The 25,931-nt window shown below is 45.0% G+C and overlaps 2 protein-coding genes across 5 annotated transcripts; one reads left to right on the plus strand and one right to left on the minus strand.

Annotated features, from left to right (window-relative positions):
* Nucleotides 1-459: 459 nt before the first annotated feature.
* On the minus strand, nucleotides 460-8,747 carry LOC137882408 (zinc finger CCCH domain-containing protein 6). Of its 3 annotated transcripts, none has more exons than XM_068724726.1 (12): nucleotides 8,514-8,747; nucleotides 6,115-6,328; nucleotides 5,905-6,015; nucleotides 5,562-5,811; nucleotides 5,344-5,486; nucleotides 4,928-5,056; nucleotides 4,712-4,828; nucleotides 4,488-4,595; nucleotides 4,160-4,383; nucleotides 3,683-4,077; nucleotides 3,407-3,598; nucleotides 460-3,223 (listed from the first exon to the last, which is right to left on the minus strand). In XM_068724726.1, the coding sequence occupies exons 1-12, from the start codon at nucleotides 8,561-8,563 to the stop codon at nucleotides 1,728-1,730; spliced, it is 3,429 nt and encodes a 1,142-aa protein (XP_068580827.1). In that variant the 5' UTR covers nucleotides 8,564-8,747; the 3' UTR covers nucleotides 460-1,727. The 3 variants fall into 3 exon arrangements, with proteins under 3 accessions (XP_068580827.1, XP_068580823.1, XP_068580817.1); XM_068724722.1 differs by having other exon boundaries at nucleotides 3,407-3,595; nucleotides 8,313-8,747; XM_068724716.1 differs by having other exon boundaries at nucleotides 8,313-8,747.
* A 947-nt stretch (nucleotides 8,748-9,694) lies between these two features.
* On the plus strand, nucleotides 9,695-24,970 carry LOC137882431 (fibulin-7). 2 transcript variants are annotated; one of them, XM_068724737.1, is made up of 8 exons: nucleotides 9,695-9,960; nucleotides 11,166-11,328; nucleotides 18,403-18,579; nucleotides 20,905-21,030; nucleotides 21,177-21,314; nucleotides 21,900-22,037; nucleotides 22,437-22,575; nucleotides 23,768-24,970. In XM_068724737.1, the coding sequence occupies exons 1-8, from the start codon at nucleotides 9,883-9,885 to the stop codon at nucleotides 24,138-24,140; spliced, it is 1,332 nt and encodes a 443-aa protein (XP_068580838.1). In that variant the 5' UTR covers nucleotides 9,695-9,882; the 3' UTR covers nucleotides 24,141-24,970. The 2 variants fall into 2 exon arrangements, with proteins under 2 accessions (XP_068580838.1, XP_068580846.1); XM_068724745.1 differs by lacking the exon at nucleotides 18,403-18,579.
* The last annotated feature ends 961 nt before the right edge of the window (nucleotides 24,971-25,931 follow it).

The following is a 25,931-nucleotide window of genomic DNA, read 5'->3' on the forward strand; positions in this document are numbered from 1 at the left end:
GAGCCAAACTCAGATGGTGCAGAGGCTACAGCCTTGTGTTTCCAGTGGAGGAGGAAACTGGAGATCCATCGAGCCCGGCAGACCTCTAACCCAGAGACTGATGAGCTGGGTTTGAGGAAGACCTCAACTCACCCGGCAGCACCCAGTCTCGCCCCGCCAGTTGGCTTCAAGTGACCACTGCCCCTTCAAAGCACAAGTAGTATTTGTGTCTCAAGAAGCATAACATAGATCACAGATCAAATAATAGTTTTCTATTTGATATAATAATGTGAAACCCACTTAATACTTAGACGGAGCATTCCACAGACTGCCATGCTCAAGGACACTTCAGCAAGGAAGTATAAAATATTTTGTATCGATGCTTAGATTTGATATAATGCTGGTCATGTTACTGATTGTATACAAATGAGACAATGCAACTCGATGTGTGACTGAAATAAAATATTGTATGTTTTTATTTCAGTTATCCATAATAAAATCACTGAAAAGTGACAAGCATAATGTGTTGTTAAAATGTCATATAGTATTATCACAACCATAACAATCAGACAAAAAAAAAGCATTATTCATTTAAACACTCAAAAACAGGCTGTACATGTGATACAAAATAGGTATATACAATGTGAAATATGAAAATGATTTTTTTTTTCTTTTAAAGTACATAGCTTAGTTAACACGGCTCATCTTAACAGAGACAGGGCCGTCAAATAATACAAACCGACGAGCATTACGCCACCTTAAGCCCACAATATTCACTTTTTGGACACATAACCCCATGAGCTCATCTACAGTCAACTCCAACAAAATGCAACATTCAAAATAAAGTCATATTATCTCAACGCAATGCAATGTGACCATGATAATGTCTTTCTTTGTATCATAAACTTCTTACTTTCTTATTCTGACAAAAACAGTGAAAAACTGTTTACTCACTATTTACAAGAGTGTTTGGAGGAATGACAAATTCAATTAAGTAAGCAATGTTAAGTTACTTAATTAGCTGTCATTACTGCTCGGTTAGCGAGTGAGAAAAGCCCATCGCAGTAACTTTACATCCACAAAGCATTTAGGCCACTGAAAATCAAAAAGGTCTGACGATGTACAAAACACAAGTTGAATGGCTGCAATGTTGCAAAATTACACATTTCCTCTCAGCTGAGCAGGGAACTGTCTCATATTGTGATTATCTGTTAAGTAAATACAAATGTAAATATTCAAGAAAACATCTGTTGACTTATTGCGAAAAAAAACCCTCCATCATAAAAGTGAGCATAAACAGAAATATTTCATAATATAAAAGTGCCTTGAAATAAGGAAATACAATAAAAAAAAAACTCTTACAATTTGTGTTAGATGGATTATTTTGGACCATCTCTCTGAATGTATAGTGACTGCAGATCTATTCTACAGGGTGTAGGATGAACCCAGATGGGTCGGTTATATGTGAAAGCTATACAGGTTCCCATAGTTTCTTTTTTTCTGATCGTTTAAAACGTACATGAAAATTACACAATGAAAAAAAGACCTTAACATACACACTTTCAAAACACAACAATATCGTGGTTAGGTTAAGGGTGACTATACAATGTGTCTGTGTATTCATCTCCATACTGACAGATGTGTGGCACACCAGATAGTAAGTGAATCTACACAGGATCATTTATATACAGAAATAAATAAGTTAATGTAAAGCTGAATGAAGATGAATAGACGCATCTCTGGGTTGTTTACTGACAGAAAGGGGAAGCAGTGGGATCAAAAGTCTTGAACACGTCTTTAAGTGTCCTGTCGTCTGCCTCCTCCTGTGCATCTTCCTGTTTTGGTTCTTCCTCCATGGCCTTCTCCTTGTCCTGCTCCTCCTTTTTCTCTTGCTTATTTTCTTCCGCCTCCTCTTGTGCTCCCGTGGAGCCCTGTCCTCCTGGTTTGGCCTGTCTCGGGTCAGTGTATTGGGGTCGGATCAGCCCGGCCAGTGCCTGGATGGGGAGGTTGTGAACAGCAGGGGGTTTGACCGGTGAGGCAGGAGGCACTGTGGGAGAACTGGAAGGTGGAGGCTGATCCGAGGCAACGTCCGTGCTTTTGGCCTCTTCTAAAGAGCCGCTCCGTTGGGTTGGTGAGAGTGGCGGCGTATTGTCCTTCTTAGCTGGGAGTTTCAGAATCGACGTCTTTTTGGGAGGCTCTGCTGGCTCCTTCTGACCCTGATCGCTTTGATTACGTGGATCGTACAGACTGATGCCCCCCAGGATCGTAGTGGGACTCTCTAGCCCTCCACCCGAGGATGCCAGACGAGGGGCATAAGGTGGCAGCCTCTCAGGCTCCGGCTTCACTTGGACAGCATGAGAGGAGGAGCTAACACTGGCCTTCTGTAGTCTCGGGTCCACGACTCCTCCCACAGAGAAGGGCACTTTCTGACACAGCAGCTTGGAGTCCAGACTCCCTGTGCGCTTGAGTCTGGGGTCCACAGACTTCTGCTGACGCGGATCTACAGGTCTTTCAGTGGAGGATCGGGACTCTAGAGATCCAGAGGGCAATCGACTCATACGTTCCTTCAAACGTGCAGCGACCAGTCTGGGGTCAATAGGTGGAGGGCTGGAGACGGGGGGATGGTCAGGCAGGCTTGTTCGGTTCATCTGAGCATCTGCAATTAGAGGGGGGAGGGGCAGGTTGATGGAGTGTTCCTGTTTGGGCACGAGGGACGGGATGAGGTCCTCAGGGCCCCACACCACTGTCTGTGCGAAGGCCGGGCGCTGGAGCAGGATGTCCACCCGTATGTGGCTAAACTGCTTTAACTGGCAACGAGGGTCTCGCAGCACCACATCGGGGCCCGCATCTAGAGGGATGAGAGCAGCTTTGTCCCTGAGCTCCCTCTCTCCTTCATCATCGTCATCTCCTGCGGGAGGCTTCTGAGGAACAGCATGGCGATAGGAACTCTGCTCCATTGGTCTCACCTTCCTGGGGTCTCTGGAGAACCGCGGGTCCGCAACGCCATCGGACTCCTTCTTCATATTGTGGGGTCGCTGACGAGGGTCTGTCTTCACACGGGGGTCGCTGGGTGGGGCCCTCTCCTTCACAAGCCGAGGGTCACCCAGTGCTGGAGCCGCTGGGGCAGTGAGGGGGGGTTTGGACTGAGACTGCTGCATCTCACTCTGCTTCTTGAGGGACTTAAGGATGGAGGAAACACAACTCCCATCCTCCTCGTCGCTTGAGTACCAGTTTGTAGTTTCATCTGCAAAAAAGATCAAATTATAATTTAATGTTTGTAAATTGTCTGTGTATAAGCACCTTGGTTACCGACATGACTGGAGCATTTTCCAGTCCGTGCTCCATTCCTGAGGCGGTTCTGGTTTTACTGAGTTTTGTTCTATCTTAATTGAGTCAGTAAACCTGCTTCTTGCCCGGAGGCACTTACCTCTGTTTGCATTGTTCTCATCCTGGCCCTCTGCTCTCTGTGGCTCATTTCCCTGTGGATGTGACTCTTGTTGTTGCTGCTGAGTCAAGTGTAATAAAATGGCCTTCTGTACAGCTGGTGGTAAGGACTGAAACTGTGACTCTGCACCCATCTGCTGCTGGAGGTTCTGCATGAAAGCCAGACCAGGGTCTACTACAAAGAAACACAATTTTGCAATTTCAGCGAAGCTTAAAAGATAATTAACCTTTTGGATAACAATATTAATATTACATTGACCTCCTTGTGGACCCATGGCCTGGTTTCGGAGGAAGTTGCCGAAGAACTCTACTGGGTTCTGACCCAACGGTGGAAAAGGGAAGAGACTCTGCAGCATCTGTAGATCTGGTGGAGGAGGGAACGGAGGCCTCGGCATATTATTTCCGTGGAAAGGTGGAGGTTGACCCGGGGGCATTGGTGGTGGCTGCATTGGAAACCTGTGTGGTGGGTGCTGCCCTGGGGGGCTCTGTGGGCCGGGTGGTCCAGCGGAGTGACCCATGGGAACAGGAGACCCAGGGGGAGGAACAGGAAGCGCAGAGGGGCCTGGAGGAACCATATTTCCACTCTGCGTGTCCTCGGAGCCTCCGCTAAACTGATTGGAGCCTTCTCCCTGATTCTGGGAGTAGTTGGACCCGCTGAAATATAATGTTCACAATCAGGTTTAGAAGAAGCTCTTTAGAGTTCGATTTGAGTTTGATTACAGATGATTTTAGTTACCTCAGACCAATTTTTTGTGCCAAGTCTACAGTAGGTTGAACCGAGATTTCAAAAAGGGAGGGGATCTTCTTCCCCGCTTGGCCCTCTGTGGGACTGCTCTGACCAGGAGTGGGCAGCAACCCCACCCCAGGAGGAGGCTTCGGAAGGGGGGCGATACCCTGCTTTCTCAGATCCTCCAGCTCCAACTCGTCCTCACGGGCGTTCTCCTCCTCAGTGTTAATTATCTGAAAATTGCGTCACAAAGCAGAAACAAGACAACCGTTGACCATTACAGCCGAGTATCACTTGGCATAGAAGGTTTAAAAAAAACACTTTCTTCTTGTTTTACCTTATCAAGCAACTCTTTGGTCACATCGTTCAAAGCCTCGTGGGAGAATTTGCAGTTGTCCCCTTGATAACATTTGGCTCCAGTATGAAAGAACTTGCACGGGTATTCATGTGCACTCACCGGTTAAGGAATAGGACTAATTAAAAAAGGTATAATGAGCTTTCACTGAATTATGCGATGCGATTACACAAATGTAATTAAAACACTTGTGCATTGTGAAGGATATTGTGCATGTAAATGCAATTATCTCCTTTACTGCAGTATCCTTGGAGGTAGAACTTACAAAGTTCCTTTTTCTTATCCGGTATGACCAGCTCGTGTTCAAACTTGCACTGTTCCCCCTGTGGGAAGAAAAAGAATTTCAACTTTTCAGGTGTTTATGTTTTTACATTTCAGCGTACATTGTTAAAGCAAGTAAAACCACATCAGCGCTACTATACCTTGATGCATCGACCCTCCAGGAAATACTTGCAGATGTATCTACCGTTGTGCTCAACTGTGTGCTGATTGATAAACTCCTTGCTCATAATTGGCCGTTTCTTCTGAAATCCACAGGAATTTTTTCCTTCCTGTGAAAACAAAAAAAACAAGATGTGGTCTTAGTTTTGTCTTCTTCTCAACGTATGCATTCACGTTCAGTACAAACTGTGTGGTACAAAGCTGAACAGTACGGTCAAAAGCTGAAACCCTGGAAAAAATAAAAGAATGATGAACAATATATATACAGTACTTTGGCTTGATTCCTCATTACCAAAATTACATTTTATTTCCTTAAATATTAGGGGGCAGTTGTGGCTTGTGTTCTACTAAAATAATATATAACACTAACGCATCTGGCTGTTTCAGGGACACTTACTGGCATCATGTCTTCCATGCCCTGGTCTCCTCCTCGTCCACGTCCTCGTCCTCCCCACGGTTTGCCTTTCAGCTTCTTGTTCTTGTAGAGCATCCCACGTCCTCTTCCTGGGCCGCTCCCTCTGCCCCTTCCTCTCTGCCCAACTGAAAATGAAAAGTAAATAGTTCAATCTAGATAAATTGCTACACAAATGATCTGATTTTGTAAAGCATTCGTACACTGCTGTTGTTTCATCCCCCTCATGCTTCCTCTCTTCATCTGGTCTTTGACATGGCGTCCTCTTCCACGACTCTGGGAGACGCAATCCTTTGACTGCGGATACTCGGACATGTCATCTTCATAATCCTCCTCCTCTTCCTCGTAGTCATACTTGTCATCGCTGTAGTCGCTGTATTTGTCAAAATCACTGCTCTTGTGCTGCGGGGACTTCTGAGAGTTGCCGTGGCCGCCCTTTGGATCCCGTCCATGCTGGCAAGTCAAACGTCAAGAGTGGAAAACATCACACAATAATGCTTTTACAAAAATGAAGCGCCAGCATGCGAGCAGCGGTGGTGAACTCACCTGAGAGGACTGGCCATCGGATCCCTGGCTCTTCCGGTTTTTGGGTCTTTCTGGTCGGTCATAGTCAGAGTCATAACTGTCCGAGCTGGAGCTGCTGGAGGGGGAGTGGTGCTGAGGAGAGTGCAGAGGGGACAAAGGAAAAACACAATATTAAAGTGAATTACTATGAGTAGTTCAAACTCATGCCTTCATTGCGGTATTATATCTTACTTTCTGTCTGTCGCGCCTCCTCCTTTTGGACCTCCTCTTCTCTCTGGTCTTTTTGTATCTTTTCCTGGAGTGCCTGTGGGTCTTCTCTTCTTTCTCTTTACTTTTGTCCTTTTCCTTCTCTTTGTCTTCATTCACCACTGCAGCCTCTTTGTTCTCCTCTTCAATTCCAATGCCTTCATCATCTATTTCTCCATCTTCCAGTTCGCCATCCTCTCTAAAAAGATGAAAACAGTCAGTAGAATGAGTGTAAGTGTATTTGTCAGCCTGAGGCACAATTCAAATGTTGAGCAAAACATCTGATCAGCAAATGACCCAGAATCACCTGCTGTAATGATTTAATAAGAAATAAAAATTAAATTACACTAAACTTTCATAATGTATTTTCCCTTCATTTGGAGTAAAGTACTAAATATCACACCAGACAGTTTGCAAATTGCCTGAAGCCTTTCCTGCAATAAAACATCTTGTCAATAATTAAAGGCTTAGTTTTGATTTCCTGTGAACCAGTGTGTGGTTATTTCATGAAAGCCAATTTAAATTCTCTGATTTATGAGTATGATTTAGGCCCACATAAAACCTTAAAGACAAAGTTCCATAATTACTGCAACGTAAAAGCAGGTTATTCTTATTTAAATAGCAAAATGGAAAATATTTTGATGTGATGTCCAACAAACACCGTCTGGCTGAAAGGCCTGAATGCTCCTGTAGGAACATTTCGAGGGCATAAATGCAAAAAATTGTAATTATGTAATAGGCAGGAAATCATAGACACAAACGTCTATTACTGTGATGAGAATTTTAGCCTTTCTTTCTATGACTTTGCTGCAGCTCCCATGACCCACTGTGTGTCTGTCTGCAGAGGAGTTGTTGCTGAAACATGACTGGTGACCATGCGAGTACTTCACATCCACGCCGTTTGTCGTCATGTCTCAGACAGGACACGTTTGGGTTTATTTAGATGGTTAACTTACAACACTAACCTTTGGCAGTCAAAAACAAGCTTTTATAAACACCTGGTTCACATTTAAAACCATGCATGTACCAGCTGATATACAGCAATCATTCCAGTGTTAATATTATTTTTGTAAAATGTAATGTTGGTTGCTTTAAGCTAATATATATATATATATATATATTTAATTAATGCAGGTTGGAGCATGAAACAAAAACACCTTGCAATGGGAAAGAATGTTCAACACCATATGAAGGTCACCAGCTACCTCTTCCTCTGACACCAGTGCAAATCAGGATTCAACCAGGCACCCTTCATAAAGCCACCTAATACCTACAATTATTATTTACTCCAGTTAAAGCAGCAGAGACCTAAAGATTTAATATGAAACATTTGCCAATTTAAATATATTTGGGGAAAACTGGCATAACCGTACTCTTTCCTATTGTCACAATTAACCAAAATCATGTAACCGAAGACTGATAAATGTAGGAAAATACTTCCTACTTCAAGGATGGTATACAAATATCCCAGCATACATATTCAACTTGTAGGTACTTTTATAAAACCACAGTTCTCTTTACTGAGCACTATTATTACAGTACACCAGCTTTTGCTCCAAACAAACACTACACCAGCTGTTTCTTCTTCTTTGCTTGAACTTAAATCACCTAGTGAAATATTTGCTTTGACACTAGCAAACTCTTGACCCTCTTTGTTAACATGGTCTGACAGCCCTGCAAGGACTACAGACCCATCCCAGAGGACACAGGCCCGTATCCAGCAACAGAAGCAAATCATAATCTCTCCACCCTGCGTGAACCCTGTCTCCCTCTCAGCAGTACCGCCAGGTGGCCGGTAGGGGGAGTACAGTACAGAGGATGGGCGTGGCTGTGCCGTTGACATCACAACCATTTACATAGTCCCCCCTGCAGTTGGCAACAATGAATCCATGAATTCATCCACAGAACCACAACAACACAAACGATGAGGTCTGCTATCTTGCATGGAAATGATCATGAATGAGTCTTGTCGACACTAGGATATTTGGACAGCGATATTCACTTGCACCAAAGAGGCATGCAAAGGTTTTTTTCGAGGGGGGTGGGGGGAGAAACCGTGGACCCTAGACCCTGCAATTCATGGTTAAATGAGGAAAACAGTAACACAAGCACGTAGACCCACCACAGCACTCAAAACGCACAGATGAGCGTATTAAGAATATTGCATAAGAACGTTACTCGACCTTTCATCCCCTGCAAGCTCAGAGTCTGTCATGTTTTTGTCAAGAACAGGGGCTGGGGGACTGGAGACAAGGCTCACAGAAGCCATTGGAAAACGGATCTGCCTCCCTTCTCTCCGGTACAAAGAGTGAGTTAACTCAGTCACTCAAGGAGACGTTGGGTTGTGAGAGATGCTGGAAGATTTCAGACTGGAAAAAACTCACGGTGTTACATGTCTCGACAGAGACAGTAAACGGACACTGTCCTCTTTCATGTCAATGACGTTTTAACTCTGTGAGCACAGCTTGATGCCCCGCTTTGCTAATGTCCCGTCGGTTGACAGCTGCCATGGTGAAACAGAGGAGACGGAGGGAGGAACAGACAGAAATGTAACCATGTTCGTTGATTTCAGCATCTTCATAGGGTTTCTCAACAGGGACATCATCTCAAAATGGCTTCTGAGGTCTGCAGCACATTCCTAAATCATGTATTCCTCCACGTATATATATATAGTCCTTTAAGGATCAATCTAACTTGGTGGCAACAGATCCTCGTCTGCTATTGGTCAGACATTGCACGGGTGACCAGAGCTGCGATTCTTATTGGTTCAAAGCAATGTCAGTTATTTTCAACATCTGCAACAATGAAGCGTATACGACGCACAGTTTTGTCCTTTGTTAACGTTTTAATTTATGAATGTATGTATTACGCAGTTACAACAACCCGAGTTTATGATATTTTATTTTTATTTTAAAGCAAACCAGCTGAAGTCAATTCCCTTCATCGTGTTTTTAGTGGATACGTACTTCGTTTGTTCTATGAGCTGAGCTTCACGCGCCCGTGCAGTCCTGTCATTGACCACCAGGTGTCGCTCCGACTCTACAAGCCAAACCCTAACAGACTTGCTCGTAAAACTGTGACAAATGCACATAATGTACGTCCGGTAGTGTTTATCAACAGACCAACACTAGTCTCAAAATGAGTGTTGCTCTTTATAGTCTACAAAACAATGTGGCCTTAACAGTTAGCGTTAGCTTTGGCTTACCTGATCTTACGGATACATAACCGGTCATTTTAGGTGCGTATAGCCGAGTATGTCAACGACCTGTTTCGTAATGAGCATCATACAATTCCTAGGAAGATCTTATTCTGAAAATATCCAGTCATTTGAGTTTGTAAGGAAAAGGAAACAACATCCCCCCCCCCCCATTTATGACAGAGTTAATAAACCTAATTAAGTTCATATCGTACTCGTGATATTTACCAGATATAGCTGACTTTGTGGTCAACTTTCCTTGACAGCAACGTGGAGATGTAAAGAGAAAAGCATACAAATGTTTGGGAGCATCTCGGTGGGAGGGATTCTTGCTGCAGGAAACAGTTAGGTGGCGTGCAGAGCTCAGAGGCTGAACTTTTCCAGAGCGCAGATAAAGAGACGGGAGCGCATCTCTGTCTCAGACACCTGATGAGCATCCTCCAAACTCTCGTAACAAAGGGGACAGAACTAGTTTTGGGGGGATTTTACTGAAGCACCGAATCTTGGAGAACACCGACAGGGAACAGCATTGCTTTATTATCACTGGACTTTAAGAGATGGCACTGTCTTTTCGACGCAGGTGTTTGCTGCTGCTGTGTTTGACAGCTATCCAGAGTGGTCATGCTGCCGTTCAGGTAACAGCAATTTACTTTGCCTTGAATGCAACAACTCACTTCTCCAAGAGGAGCTGCCGTCATGGGCAACTTGTCTCAACAAAGTGTGTTAGGACATAGGTTACTTAATCAAATTTAACAAATCTGAGCAAACTCTATTTGGGAAATATTCATACATTTGATGAAAATAACCCATTTTAATATCTTAATCCTATTATCTATAAAAAATAAAAAAAAGTCACCCCAACTAATATTGTGTTTTATTCTGTTCAAGCTCTTTATCCAGCTCATTGTGATTGTGTAGCCTATGTGTCAAGTTTTGCATGGTTTGTGATCACAGTCTACAGTTTCCACTGGAGAAATAGCGCGATACTTTTTGCTTTTCCCAAAAAACCGTCCAGTGTAGCATCCGGATATGAGTCCTCTCATGTCTTGTCTGCTGGTGGCGTTTCCCATTTGCCTGAAGCAGAGCGCTGTTTTAACTACTGCACAAGTTCAAACTATGTGCATATTGAATTTTAATGTATTGAAGCGAGTTGTTTTTGTGCAAGGCCCTCCAAATGCAAGTGCAGGAATTTAAGGTATGCCGCACAGAGAAATTGTTCCAATGAGCATGTGATTAATAAACCCTCCTGAAAGGATTAGAGGCACTTTCTCTGAGGAACATTGTATTGGCTTGACAAGCTTTCTTCCTCAAGTAATTGCTAGTGGCACCCATGCTATTTTGAGTTTGCCCATTCAGGATTCTCCAATGATCATGTGCCTTCCTTCCTATGCAAAATATACAGAAGAACAGCATTTTGGGCTTAGGTCACATTGACATCTGCTAGACAGCTTTTGTCCAGCTGTGTCTGCCACAAGAGTTGTGATAGCAAGTGGAAAAGGGGAGAAGAAGAGAGATGGTGGGCCTAGACTATCTCACATGTGAGTGCAATGAGGTTTAACGGAAAATAGATGTCAATAGAGAGCAAATAGAGTTTTAAAAAAAGAAATCATGGTGACTGCATCATGCAAATACAGTAAAAACATGTTACATAATTTATTCTAATATCAATGAAAACTCTTTGCAACCGTAACAAAGATGGGTTCAGTTTCAAATACATCATGCTCCACAGCTGCACATTCATGTTTATTCACAGCTGTTTAATATTTTATGACTGTCAAACTGAGGTAACTTTTATTCCTGAGCTTGTTTTCTGCTCATGGTGCTCATGCTTTATCCACAGACGTGCATGGACAAGCACCAGGTGGTTGGGGTGCTTCGTCAAATGGAGAAGTTTCTGAAAGGCCAGGAGATGCGATTTACGGAGGGCCTCAGGATCATGAAGTCAAAGCTGGCAACGCTCCAGAACTCTGTCTCCAAGTTACCTCAAGCTGACCAGTCAGCTGGTGAGTAATAAGCAGATTCCAGCACGTATATCGCCACCCTCGTCACCATATTCCTCATTCAATAAATATTTACATCCGTGCTTTTCCCACTGTCACTTCTCACAATGTGTTAATGTCTGAAAAAGGTCTTTTATCCTCAATCATAATCTTCATCAACTTGTTCTACAGTTGATAATGATTAAATCCAACTGACTCCTTTATCCTGGCTGATGAGACCTCTGCACAGGTTGAGGTTGGGCAGAGCTGTGCAGGGATGTACATAATGTCATCGCAATGTTACAAATATCCTGTATCTATGAATTAATGTATTCCATTCTGTTACATCAGCCCATTTCACAATTAACTGGGTAACTAAGATATTTGAAAAAGCATTTGCCTAATTGCTCAGGTATAGGAGTTATACACTTTTAAAAGCTCTAATGGAAGCAGGATTTATGTTTACATATATAGTAAGTAGGAAATTGATTGATAGTCATAACTTAATACACATTCTTTATGCTGTAAAATCAACATTCCATGAGGACAGGCTGCTAAAAATACAGAATGTATGTCTTTATTTGCTCCTGTCAGGTATCACAAAACGACAGACAAGAACCCAATAGCACGACACAGAAAACAGTTCAGGTGTAGAAACCGGGTTTAATAACCAGCAGATGTCAAACCAGGTAGTAACCCGCGTGGCAAACAAATCCAGTGGGAGCAGGCAAAAGAGAAGGTCCAAAGTCCAAAAAGGCAGGTCAATACACGGATAATCAGAATCGGAATGACAGGTTGCTGGATAGCAAGGGAAACACACTAGACAATCTGGCAGAGAACTGAGGGAAATGGGCCGGTACATATACACTGAGGGGCTGATTGCTGATGAGGAGCAGGTGAGTATGGAGGTGGGGCAGGCCAGGTGAAATGAAATCAGCAATTAGTGCAGAGCGGGGGGGAGTGGCAGATTCTGAAATGACATGAGAGTTAGTGTGGCAAAACAGGAGACAGACAAATGAAAAACTAAAGCCTGGCTGAAGTTGTGACAGAACCTCCCCTTCTAGGGACGGCTCCTGACGTCCCACCGGGCTGGTCAGGATGGTCCCTATGGAAAGCTGAGATGAGGTCAGGGTCCAAGATGTTACGAGCTGGAACCCATGAGCGCTCCTCAGGGCCATAACCCTCCCAATCGACCAGGTATTGAAAACCCCTTCCCCGCGGTCGTGACTTGATGAGACGATGGACAGAGTAAGCAGGACCCCCGTCAATGAGCCGGGGGGGTGGCGGGGGTCTGGAGGAGGGCTGGAGCTGGCTCTCCTTTACGGGTTTGATCTTGGAGACATGAAAGGTGGGATGAATTCTCATGGAGCGAGGAAGGCGGAGACGGACTGCAGCAGGGTTGATGACCTTAGTGATGGAGAACGGGCCCACAAACCTTGGGGCCAACTTCCTAGACTCTACCCGGAGTGGGAGGTCATGTGTGGACAGCCAAACCTTCTGACCAGGAGTGTAGCAGGGTGCAGGGATCCGACGGCGGTTGGCATTTCTCTGGTACCGGTTGGACGAACGCAGGAGAGCAGAACGGGCCCGCCACCAGGTGCGCCGACAGCGCTGGATGAACGCCTGGACAGATGGGACCCTGGCCTCTCGCTCCTGCTCCGGGAACAGTGGAGGTTGATATCCCCGAGAGCACTGGAAAGGAGAAAGCCCTGTTGCTGAGCTTGGAAGCGTATTGTGAGCATACTCCACCCACAGAAGCTGTTTGGACCAGGAGGTCGGTGTCTGGGATGCAATGCAACGCAAGGCAGTCTCCATTTCCTGGTTCATCCGTTCCGTCTGTCCGTTGGATTGAGGATGGAACCCAGAGGATAGGCTGACCGTGGCCCCCAACAGCTGGCAAAACTCTGTCCAGAAACGAGAAGTGAACTGTGGCCCCCGGTCTGAGACAATATCACAGGGGAGGCCGTGCAGACGGAAAACATGATGTAACATAAGTTCAGCTGTTTCTTTGGCAGATGGTAATTTTGGCAACGGAACAAACTGAGCAGACTTAGAAAATCTGTCCACAATAGTCAGAATGGTGGTGTTACCCTCTGAGGGAGGCAGTCCGGTGACAAAGTCAAGTGAGACATGGGACCATGGACGATGAGGAATAGGCAGTGGCTGAAGAAGACCAGAAGGGGCATGGCGAGCAGTCTTGTGCTGAGCACAAATCTGGCAAGCGGCGATAAACTCCTTGGTGTCCTCTTCAATGGAAGCCCACCAGAAACGTTGCTTTAGCAGAGCTAGGGTGCGCCTAACCCCTGGGTGACAGGCAAGGCGAGAAGAATGTCCCCACTGGAGGACCTGAGACTCACAGGCACATACAGACGATCATCAGGGCAGGCACTGGGAGCCGGGTGGTCGGCCTGGGACTGTTTTACCTTGTCCACAATGTCCCAGGTAACTGCGCCGATGACCACCTTAGTGGGGAGGATACTCTCAGGCTGTGTGGGACAGTTGTCTGACTGGAACTGACGGGACAGGGCATCTGGTTTGACATTCCTTGTACCTGGGCGATAAGACAGGGTAAAATCAAAACGATTAAAGAATAATGCCCATCTGGCCTGACGGGAGTTCAACAGTTTGGCTGACCGGATGTACTCCAGGTTTTTGTGGTCTGTCCACACCACAAACGGATGCTTTGCCCCCTCCAACCAGTGCCTCCACTCCTCGAGAGCCAGTTTGACAGCCAGTAACTCCCGGTTTCCGACGTCGTAATTCCTTTCTGCTGGGGACAACTTGCGGGAGAAAAAAGCACATGGGTGTAACTTTTGGTCCTCAGCTGACCGCTGAGACAGGACTGCCCCCACCCCGGAGTCTGACGCATCCACTTCCACAACAAACTGGTGTTCAGGATCTGGAAAGATGAGAATGGGAGCAGAAGAGAACCGTGATTTTAACTCCTTGAACCTCCTTTCTGCAGCAGGGGACCATTGGAAGGCTATCTTCTGGGAGGTGAGGGCTGTCAGGGGAGCTGCCACAGAACTATAGTTGCGGATAAACCTACGATAGAAATTGGCAAACCCAAGGAACTGTTGAAGCTTCTTCCGAGTGGTGGGAACCGGCCAATCCGCCACCGCTTTAACCTTGGTGGGATCCATATGAATACGTCCAACTGAAATGATGTATCCCAGGAACGACACCTCAGTGGCATGGAACTCAGACTTCTCCACTTTCACAAACAGCTGGTTCTCTAGGAGTCTCTGGAGAACACTGCGGACATGCTGCACATGTTCCCGTTCAGTCTTTGAAAAGATGAGGATATCGTCAAGATATACAAACACAAACACATTGAGAAAATCCCGGAGCACATCGTTCACTAAGGCTTGGAATATTGCAGGAGCATTAGTGAGTCCGAAAGGCATAACCAGGTACTCATAGTGGCCTCTAGGGGTGTTGAACGCCGTCTTCCACTCATCCCCCTCCCGGATGCGAACAAGGTGATAGGCATTCCTGAGATCAAGCTTGGTAAACACAGAAGACCCTTGTAACAGTTCAAATGCAGAAGAGATGAGTGGGAGGGGGTACCGGTTTTTAATGGTGACATCATTCAGACCGCGGTAATCGATGCAGGGTCGGAGGGATTTGTCCTTCTTATCCACAAAGAAAAATCCGGCTCCAGCAGGGGATGAAGAGGGACGGATGATGCCTGCTGCCAGTGAGTTGTTAATGTAGTCGTCCATGGCCTTGGTTTCAGGGGCTGACAGAGAAAAGAGTCTCCCCCTTGGCAGTGATGAGCCAGGGAGGAGGTCAATGGCACAATCGTACGGGCGGTGTGGGGGGAAGCGATGTGGCCCGTACTTTGTTGAACACCTCCCTTAAGTCATAGTACTCGGATGGGACACCTGAGAGATCTGGGAGCTCATTAGAGGAAGAGGTGTTGAAGGCAGGTAGCAAAGCAGATTTCAGACAGACCGCATGACAATGTTCACTCCATTGTAGAATGGAACCAGTCCCCCAGTCAATATGTGGATTATGTTTTATTAACCAAGGAAACCCCAGGATGATTGGGTGCTGAGGAGTATTTATCAGGTGAAAGGTAAGTGATTCAGTGTGGTTACCAGATATGCCCAGATGAAGAGGAACAGTGCGGTGGGTTACTGTGCAGAGGAGGCGCCCATCCAGAGCAGTCGCCTTGATAGGCTCGACCAAGGGTTCCTGGTTAATACCCAGTTGCATGGCAAGACCACGATCCAGAAGGTTGGCATCGGCCCCGGAGTCAATGAGGACAGAGACAGCGTGTGATTGTCCATTACAGTTGAGCTGGGCGTGAAGTAGTGCACGAGAGGGCATTTCAGAGTTCATGATATGGCTCACCAGCGCCCTCTGGATTCCTGGTGAGCCCTGTCTTTTACTGGACAGGAAGACACATAATGACCTCCCTGCCCACAGTACATGAAGCAGTTCTCCCTTTGGCGCCGCTGTCGTTCAGCCGCTGACAGCCCGGTCCGGCCAAGTTGCATGGGTTCAACCGGGTCTCCAGAGGCACCGGTGGGAGGAGAAAACATTGAAGTGGGAGGCGACGATGGAGGACGTGGAAGGCTCCGGGGAGTACTGATCAGCGCTCTCTCTCTCGTCTCCTTTCTTGGAGACGCCCGTCAATGCGGATGGCCGTGGCGGCGAGCGTGTCCAAATCAGTCGGAGGATCCCGAGCCGCCAGCTCATCCTTGATGCCATCAGAAAGGCCGTTGTAGAAAGCGTCAGTCAGGGAGGAAGCGTTCCAGTCACTCTCCGCAGCAAGTGTCCGGAACTCAATGGAATAATCAGTCACTCTCCGGTTCCCCTGAACCAGGTTTAACAGTCCACGAGCAGCCTCTCGACCAGGGGTAGCGTGATCGAACACCTTCCGAAGACCCTCAGAGAAGGCAGTCACAGAAGAACAGAAAGCCGACTGCTTCTCCCACTCAGCGGTGCCCAAGTCCCGAGCCCGCCCAGTAAGCTGGGTGATCATGAAAGCCACTCTTGACCTCTCAGTGGAATATGTGAGAGGCTGAAGTTCAAAAGTCAATTTGCACAAAGTCAGAAAAGAGCGGCAGGTACCTGGAGCTCCAGAAAAGCGCTCCAGAGCACTTAAGCGGGGTTCTGGACCCAGAACAGTGGGAACAGAAGGACTGGTGGGTGGTGAAACCGCTGGCGTTTGTCTGGGCTGTATGAGCTGCTGAAGCTGATTGCGCAGAGCCTCCAAATGTTGGTTGTGGCGTGCAGAAGTCTCCTGGAGAGCCGTCGCCATAGCGGTGAATTGCTTCTCATGATGGTGTAGGGCAGCAGCTTGTGCTGCCATTTCCTGCCTTATTTTCTCCATGTCGGCTGGGTTCATTTTTGGCCAGATTGTACTGTCAGGTATCACAAAACAACAGACAAGAACCCAATAGCACGACACAGAAAACAGTTCAGGTGTAGAAACCGGGTTTAATAACCAGCAGATGTCAAACCAGGTAGTAACCCGCGTGGCAAACAAATCCAGTGGGAGCAGGCAAAAGAGAAGGTCCAAAGTCCAAAAAGGCAGGTCAATACACGGATAATCAGAATCGGAATGACAGGTTGCTGGATAGCAAGGGAAACACACTAGACAATCTAGCAGAGAACTGAGGGAAATGGGCCGGTACATATACACTGAGGGGCTGATTGCTGATGAGGAGCAGGTGAGTATGGAGGTGGGGCAGGCCAGGTGAAATGAAATCAGCAATTAGTGCAGAGCGGGGGGGGAGTGGCAGATTCTGAAATGACATGAGAGTTAGTGTGGCAAAACAGGAGACAGACAAATGAAAAACTAAAGCCTGGCTGAAGTTGTGACAGCTCCACTGATCATGCGAACACACAGTATATGGTTGGCTGTAAACCATAAACTGGATTTAAATTTAAAAAAATATATTTTCATGGGTGGATATTCAATTGAAAATCCATAAAGTTCCACATGCCTGCATAATATGACTGAGGTTTGTTAATTCAGTGAATGATTGTTCACTTAAAGGCAACAGAAGATTCCAAAGTATAAAATGTACAACATTTTGGGAACATTCATTTGTTTGAAGTTAATCTTCAAACATATTTCTTGTTAATAAGAGAACCAGATATCGCTTCTTCTATTATGGGATTACATATTCATCCAACAGCACGAGGTCATCTCAGTTTCAGAGCTGGGTACCTGACAGGGGAAGTGGATTTGTGGAATTGTGTTGTTTGGCAGTCAATGCTGAGCCAATTTGTTAGTGATGGACCAGTGCAGTCCATAACTCTGGAGAGTACTTGGCAAGACAGGAGGAAGCAGATATTTTACATTTATACCAATAAAGCCTCAACAAAATGAAAGGACAAAAGTGAAATTAATGCACCACCAGCTTTAAATGCTCAGATCTGGATAAAAATCCCAAAATCAACATTTAAATAAAAGGGAATATATTGTTGATTCAGATAAATATACAATACATGCATTGGTCAAATAATCTAGATTATAATCTGATGATAATGTAATAATGTTGTGCAGCATTCCCTATCTTGTTCTAGCCTATTCTACAGTATATGCTTCCCTACATACAATAGGTGCAAAAAAAAGCATCTGTCACACCCCTAGACATAATGCTTAAAGTTAAAATGATTAGAAAAAACAACACAATGAGATTTCATTATTCAAGCTGGACATGATGGAGGTCTGGCTGTGTAAGATTGATTTATCATAAAGTAAGTGGTGATTTTCACTTGAGGTTGAAAGCATGGGAAACATTATCACCTACTGGGATGAGGCATACATTCTCATAAAAGTCAAAAACCTAATCCATTCACAAAGTATGTAATTACATTCTATATTGTACAAGCCTTAAACTTTCCAGAGCATGCAAAATAGCATAACATTTGGCTGCCGGCAAAATTCTGACTCATAAAAATGGCCGTTGCCGTGCTGGCTGACTGTAAACGAGGCATTTGAACCGTCCTCTCCCGTGAAGGCTCTGCGCTGCCCAATGACACGTGTATATCCGCAGGCAGGGAATGCCAGAGGATGTCGGGAGGCTTACTCCACATGTGACCAGCTTCCTCTCGTGCTCTCTCCCTCTCACACAGCTCCCACCACCTGCCCCACGCTGGAAGCCCCTGCTCACGGAACCAAGTTTGGCTCAAAGTATTTTGTTGGACATGAGGCCCATTTCACTTGTTCCCAGGGCTACCATCTTGTCGGTTCTGCCACTCGTGTCTGCCGGGACAACGGCACCTGGACTGGCATCAGTGCCATCTGTAAAGGTGAGCAACATACAGGAATTCCACGCCCAGCACCCTGCCACAGAGCCTGATTTTTTAACCGTCAGACCAGTGTTGCATTTGATTCAGGTGAGGAATGCGGTCTCACTTCAGCTGCTGTATGTTTTCATCACAGGATTAGGAGCTTTTCAGCCCCCTTTGACTTTCTCCACGTACAAACACACATCCACTACTTTTCTGATTTGGTGGAATGTTTTGGGCCAGGAAGTGCTATGTCTGTGCATTATTCACCAATTTAGGGCGACCTCGGCTCAGCGGTGTCTGAATGCCAGGCTGAAAGAGACAGCAGCCCAGAAACCAAACTGAGCTCCTCACACACACACACACACACACACACACACACACACAGATAACAGGCAAAGAAAAGAGGCATTCTTTAGTGTGGCTGGAGCTCTTCGGCGTACTGAATGAAGCCCTCGTTAAAATGGCATTAAATGTCTCTGAACACAGAAAAACACCTGTACTGCATTCCACTGTGGGGTGCCTTACCCTCCAGGTTTCCACTCCTCATGAACAGCAGTGGTTGGACTACTGTAAGATAAACCCTACCTCTCTTGCTCATGTTTCCCTGGTTCTTTGACAGTAGTCCCACTGGACGGGGTTAGGTCCAGACATTATGCCCAGACCATGGTCTGATAGCACAGAAGTATGTTAAGCATGCTATTGATTGCCCGGTCAGCCTGCGCTGGTGGCACTCTTCCAAAAATTCCTAGTGGCACACTCAGTTGAACATGTGCATACGTTTATTGACATTCATGGTTAAAACAACATGAGAGGGCTCGACTCGGCACAGTATTATCCCTGTTCATGTTTTTCAGCTCGGCATAAGAGGTCTAAATTTAGTCATGCTTAAAAAGCAGTATTGACAGAGTGTGACAACTTTAAAGTTAAGAAGAGTTTAAAAATATCTAGCAGAGTGAAGTGGGCCTTTTCATGTTATGGCCCTGTGGTGGCCCCTGGGGAAGCCAAATAAACATTAAAGGAATTGGTTGTCATCCAGTATACTGTGGGCTCAGAGAGCAGAGGCTGCTTCATAATTGTAACATCTGCACAACTCTAAGAGCTGAAACAAAGATCAGAATATATTTGTCTTATCTAGTTTGTTACCCTTTGTTGTTGTCAACAGTTTGCGTTTTGTATTACTTCTGTATCGAGTGGTCGTACTTACTATACAGGAATATCATCTTCAGGGCCACTGTTTAATGAATAATCAATCTATACGCCACAACAAAGACTTTGAGTCTGAACATTGGTGGGTAAATGAATAGATCTGAACTACAGAGATGTCTCCAGTATGTATTCATAGGCACAAGTATTTTACCCAGCTCCTTTTTGGCCTGTCCAAACGCTACTGTACTCAGCATTTATACCAATTTACACTTGTGAAGAAGTATGAATGAAGTTTGCATGAAAACATGAGTATAATTGCTGTTAACCTGAGAATCTTTTTATTAGAACTTATTGAGAAGTCTTCTCAACTGTTTGTTTTGCAGAAAATCTTCACATTTAAAAAAAACTGTTTCACAAAGCCTTAAAGTTATGAGAAAAACACATGTCCATAGACTAACACCAACAAATTTAACATTGAAGCAGGAGATGGATTTTATTGCTGTACACTTTAAGAGTCCTCCCCATTAGATTTGATTAAGATAACTACTACTGTTCCACAAATAGAACAAATAAAAGGGCATCAGAGACTTACATACTGACATACTGTGCCCATAATGACAGTACCAGTTTGTCTTTTTTAAGCATCAGTTATCAAACTGGGTGGACACTTGTTGCCGTTCTTTGGATGTAGGGTAGATGGGAAGAGCTTACAGAGGTTCTTTCATTTTTGTTGACCTTTTTTTTCTTTCAGGGCCTGATCTTACCATCATTTTCACTTATACTGTTTGATAAATTGGGCTGCAGATGATTTCTGCCAACCTTTGTGTTGAATTATTCTATGTGTTTTATTCTGAAGCACCTAGTATTTTTTATTTTGTCAAAGATTTTTAGAAGCACACTGATAAGTTGTGAAGATACCTCTGGATAAACTTTTCATCACTTTACATACCAGCACAAATAGACAAGAACCTTCAGCCTGAGGCAAAGATTATGAGGTGTTTTTCATAGATAATAACTGTGACAACAAACAATGTCAAAGGGAGCATCAAGACTGATCAAAAAAAAAAGGTTAATCTCAGAAATATGTACCTCAAAATTGCATCTGTTGTGCCTTTGATCTGTATGCATCAGACTGATGAAAACAAGAGATTTAGAAGAAAAGCTGACCACTGTGATTATTCTCTCCTGCACCCACAGATATAAGTGAGTGTGCAAGTAATCCCTGTCAAAATGGAGGTACCTGTGTGGAAGGCGTTAACCAGTACAAATGCACCTGCCCCCAGAACTGGAGTGGCTCTCACTGTCAGCATCAAACCCAAACAGGTCAGTACCACAAACGTCTGAGACTCTTTGTTTAGTTGGCATTTTCTTGTCAGTCAAGACTGGGATCTACATGTTTACAATGTGTTCAGCTTGAGATCAAATGTTAGGACAGGTCTTTTAACTTTCATATTGTCTCCCCAATGCAGCACCACCTGAATGGAGTGTCATGAATGATCCAGCATTCAGCCGGAGACCTCGCTGTGCGCAAGTGAACAGAGCCCAACACTGCAGCTGTGATGCAGGCTTTCACATGAGTGGCACCTCTGACAACAGTATCTGTCAGGGTGAGCTGTAAATTATGTGTTCCTTAATTGATCCCTGTGGGGAAATGATCCTTTCACTGCTCCTCCTCACAGGGAGGCAAGGTCAGCTACAGTTCCCTGAAGCTGGTTGCTCCGCTCAATAACATCTCAGCAGCACAAATAGCACATGTTAAAGGGACTTTGAAAAGATCCCAGAGTAACCAAATCTTTTACTCCTCTAGTGATTAATATTGTTGCAAATAAGAGAAATCTGAGGGGCCAGTCTGTGACAAACAAAATAATCCTCTTGGGAGGTCACAAGCTGATTAGCATCCATTTAGGTCACAGTTCAGTTGCTTTTAAGATGTAACTGGTTGAGTAACAATTCGAAATTAGTGTTTTCAAGTAGTTGCCTCAAATGTGTTGATGCCACAATGCTGAAAGGGCAAACCTGATGAACTCAACACTGACTATAACCTGAGGGACAGGAACAACATAGTTTGGTTCCTCGGTGTGTGTTGTAAACTGTATGAGGTACCTACAGGCTCCCTCCTAGTCACTTTTAAGTGGACAATGGCCATGTGATGGATGTTCACGACATGTGATTCCTTGTCTGTTTCCTGACAGATGTAAACGAGTGTGAAGTGTATCGGCTGGACCAAGGAGGGAAGCTTTGCGTCCACGAGTGTGTGAATGTCCCGGGCTCGTACCACTGCTCGTGCCCCAGCGGCTACAAGTTGCTCCCAGACGGGCGGAGCTGTGAGGGTGAGTGACAAGAGGGAACAGAGGACAAAGGCTCATTCACAGAGCCCTGGCTGTAGATCTGGCTGGGTATGTAGCTCCAGAGAGGAATACCTGTGACTTAAAAAGAGGAGCCTTTAAGCAATGAGCTTTTAGTTTCTGCAGAGGTGTCTGTCGGCCCCAAACCTCGTTTCCACTTTCATTTGCACCCCTGAAGCTTACAATGCTTGCCAGTGGAATGAGTGACCTCACCCTTTCCCAGCAGAAGGGATCTTTAGGACATGAGACTAAACTAAGAACCCAAATAAACAATCACAGCACAGCACCCCCTCAGACTGTGGTAACCAGGAAGCAGGGAGTCAGTCTGGCAAGTCTCTCTGCCCGCTTCTCATTCGTACATGCCTCTGCTGTTTTGTCTTCCAGATGTGGACGAATGTTTAAGCCAGCAGCACAACTGTAGCCGAGGGACAACTTGTATCAACACGGGGGGAGGCTTTCAGTGCGTCAACCCAGAGTGTCCCCGTTCTCATGGCAACATCAGCTACGTCAAAACGTTTCCCTTGTAAGTGGATAGACCCCGATGTGACCCCTTTGTCATTTGTTTTGTCAGTGAAAAGCTTTAGAAAATAAACCAGGATCACATCTTCTACGTGCCAGCAGGAAATTGTCATCAACTTTCAAACGACCATGTGAATACTAAATCAGACCCGACTGCGAGACACTAATAGGCTCCTGGTGGACATTTTGACTTGGAATAGCAAGAAAAGCAGAAATAAAACAGATCATTCTTGTGTTCAAGTGTGCAGGTAATCCATGCCAGTGAGCTCGCATGCGCAACTGGAGGTTAATATACATATATCGACTGTCATTGACGAGGTGCACTTGAGCAAGGTGTTACAGCCTTAGAGCTCTCCAGCTGAAATACATAAAGGGAAATTCAGGTTTCATACAACTTGAGACATAGTTTTGGCCATATTGCTAATGGTAGAAATAACAATAATCTTGCCATGGTAACTGCTGAGTTCTGGCTATGCAGCAATACAACTAACTGCCAAGTTAACCAAACTGATGACAATAAAACATAAGAGACGTGGTTATCGCTGCATCACAGTGAAGCAAATCGTTCCTGAAAAAGAACATGGATGATCAGCAGAACTTCCCTAGACAACGTTTTTTTTTTTTTCTTGAAAACCATGTAGAACGTCTGTGTCTGGCCAAATGTTTGGAGATATTACAACTTCCATCTCCATGTTCGCCAAGTCATCAGCAAGCTGCCTCATTTAAGAGCTTGAAACCAAGCTCTGTTTGCTTCTACTGAACCATCAATGTGGTGAAATACTGCTCCGCTGCCAGTAAAGGAGATGAATAAATGTTTGGGAAAACACTTGTAACAAGGGAGAGAGCGAGGAATCGAGACAAGGCAGTAGCTGAGTCCCCATTTCATAATTCTATGCAGGTTTTGAGATTGTCGTGCACAGAGATGGAATTTTGGAAGTACTTCACAGAAAAATAGGTCACAGCTTTCTATGATCCAACACTTCGGGGCACATGACTTCATATGTACTGTATGTATGCGTGTCACTTCTCTTTAGTCACAAAGAGGCACTTATAAACACTATTATGTAATCGTTTTCTCAGTGACAAAATGGCTGCATTACATGACAACTGCCAAACACATAGAGAATGGAAAACATGTACCACTTTGTCCTGTAACGCCCCCTGCTTATAATATTTGCTGCCTTTCTGTCCGGCAGTCAGTGTGAGAGAAACCCCTGCCCCATGGACAGCAGATCCTGCCACCTGGCTCCCAAGACCGTGTCCTTCCACTACCTGTCTCTGACCTCCAACCTGCAGACTCCTGTGACGCTTTTCCGTATGGCGACCGCCGCCGCCCCAGGGCGCACCGGGCCGGACAGCCTGCGCTTTGGCATAGTGGGCGGAAACTCCCGAGGCATCTTTGTCATGCAGCGTTCAGACAGGCAGACTGGTGAGCTGATACTGGTTCAGCAGCTGCGCGGGCCGCAGGAGATCAGCGTTGATGTGGACATGTCTGAGTACAGCGACCGCACCTTTCAGGCCAAGCATGTGTCCAGGGTTAACATTCTGGTTTCCCCTTACAACTTCTGAGAGCGTGCTGGCAAAGGAGGACGACTAGAGACAGACAGGGGAAGAGGAGCAAGGAAGAGTCATGGGCACGAGTTTACTGATACTGTTTCTTATTCCCATATCAGAAATGAATTTGCCTGAGTAGCTGGTCTCAGGCTAGCATTTGTTCAGTCGCCAAAAAAGTGACAGAGTGACAAGCCAATATTATAATAAAACAGTTATATTATGAATAACAATTTACGGCAAAACACATCATAGATGCTTCTTTAAGTCAGTATGAGCTTTGACTGATGTTTGACTGAGTGTGTTTGAATGCATGGAAACTAGCTGAACAAGAGCATAAATGGGTTGGGAGGGATGCAGAACTGTTTTTGTCATTGCTGTTGCTTTATGTTTGTATTTTTATGTCCATCATAGATCATGTCTGTAGCTCAGGGTCTGGCCCCGGGGCTGATGCACTGCCCTTGCTTTGTTGACGATAAATCCCTATAAGACATTAGTGCTCCTGAGGCTCTAATTTATTGGAAATATTATTGCTGGTTTTTACATTGTAACATACTGTTCGCCACATGTTTATCTTCCATCATATACTGTATATTTGTTTTGTTTTTTGTACTAGTTTGCCTTGTTTAAGCACCATCCATTATACTAAGGGAGTTGTTGTTTTTTTAAACAGTAGATGCAGTCCTGTACCTGAGCATATTTCCTCTATAACTCATATTCTGTATGTTACCCAGAAATGATTATATTCAGATCAACGTTGAGTTGGCAAGCTTGCAAATGCACTACGCAATTTATCTGGAATTTGAATTGTCTCTACATAACTGAAATAAAGTCGGTATAACATTTCAGTATTTGTTAAAACTACCTCACTTGACGCTGAACAGTGTGCTATTAAATGTCCTTTTGGCTGTGCTGCTTTTCATTCTACAGTATTCCACCATTATGAGTGACTTTTAATGAGTGAAATTCAAACCAACGCATAGTTGATGAATGAACGCTGGACGGCTATCAAAAGTTCTCCGACTGGATGGATGAAAGGTTAGAGAGGAAGAATGTGTTTCTTTTTAATATTACCCGTGAGGCATAAGTTCACAGACAATACAAATCAAAGCAGCATTTTCCAGAATGTCTCAGAAACAAACAGTGTTTCTTTTTGATTTCAATACAAGGAACAGTAACTGTCACATTTTCAAAACATATCTTTGTGTGTCTACGTGTTAGAGAAAGAAGAGACTAATGTCCACCACATGTGTTCTCTTCACTCTGTCCTCCTCTCACGTCTCCATCCAGGGGTTTACATTGCATTAAGAGCTGCATGCTTCCAGGAGGGAGTGGATGGTGAGAATCAAAACACATGCCCCGACAGTACACGCTGCTCTGAAAATGACAACGCGCCTTAATGGCAGTAATTTCCTTCAGTAACCGTACCGGGAGGGTTCACATTGCAGCCTTTGTTTCCAGGCTTGTGCTCGGGCCATTTGATGTTCACATGTTTCATCCATTCTGAGGCGGCAGGACTTATTGCCAGAGACAATTGGAGAGCACTGAGCTACATAACACAAGCCATTTGCTGGAAAGTAACAATACAAATATACAGTAAGAGCCTTGAAGCAAAGCCAGCACATAGTGTGGTTTACACTGGTTTTTGACGTCAGAGTCAGAGAAACATAGTAACTTTGGGGCTCTGTGGAAGCTTCCTCTTAGTGCTTCTGGTGACTTTAAAGCGCCCTTCATAAGGAGTGGACAAAATAACAGAAACACACATATAATAGATACACACAAATATACAGAGGCTAGCAGTAAATACCA

This window comes from Cebidichthys violaceus, unplaced genomic scaffold, assembly GCF_023349555.1.
Source record: "Cebidichthys violaceus isolate CVI_PGR_0920_01 unplaced genomic scaffold, fCebVio1.0.p SCAF_10, whole genome shotgun sequence".
NCBI lineage: Eukaryota > Metazoa > Chordata > Actinopteri > Perciformes > Stichaeidae > Cebidichthys > Cebidichthys violaceus.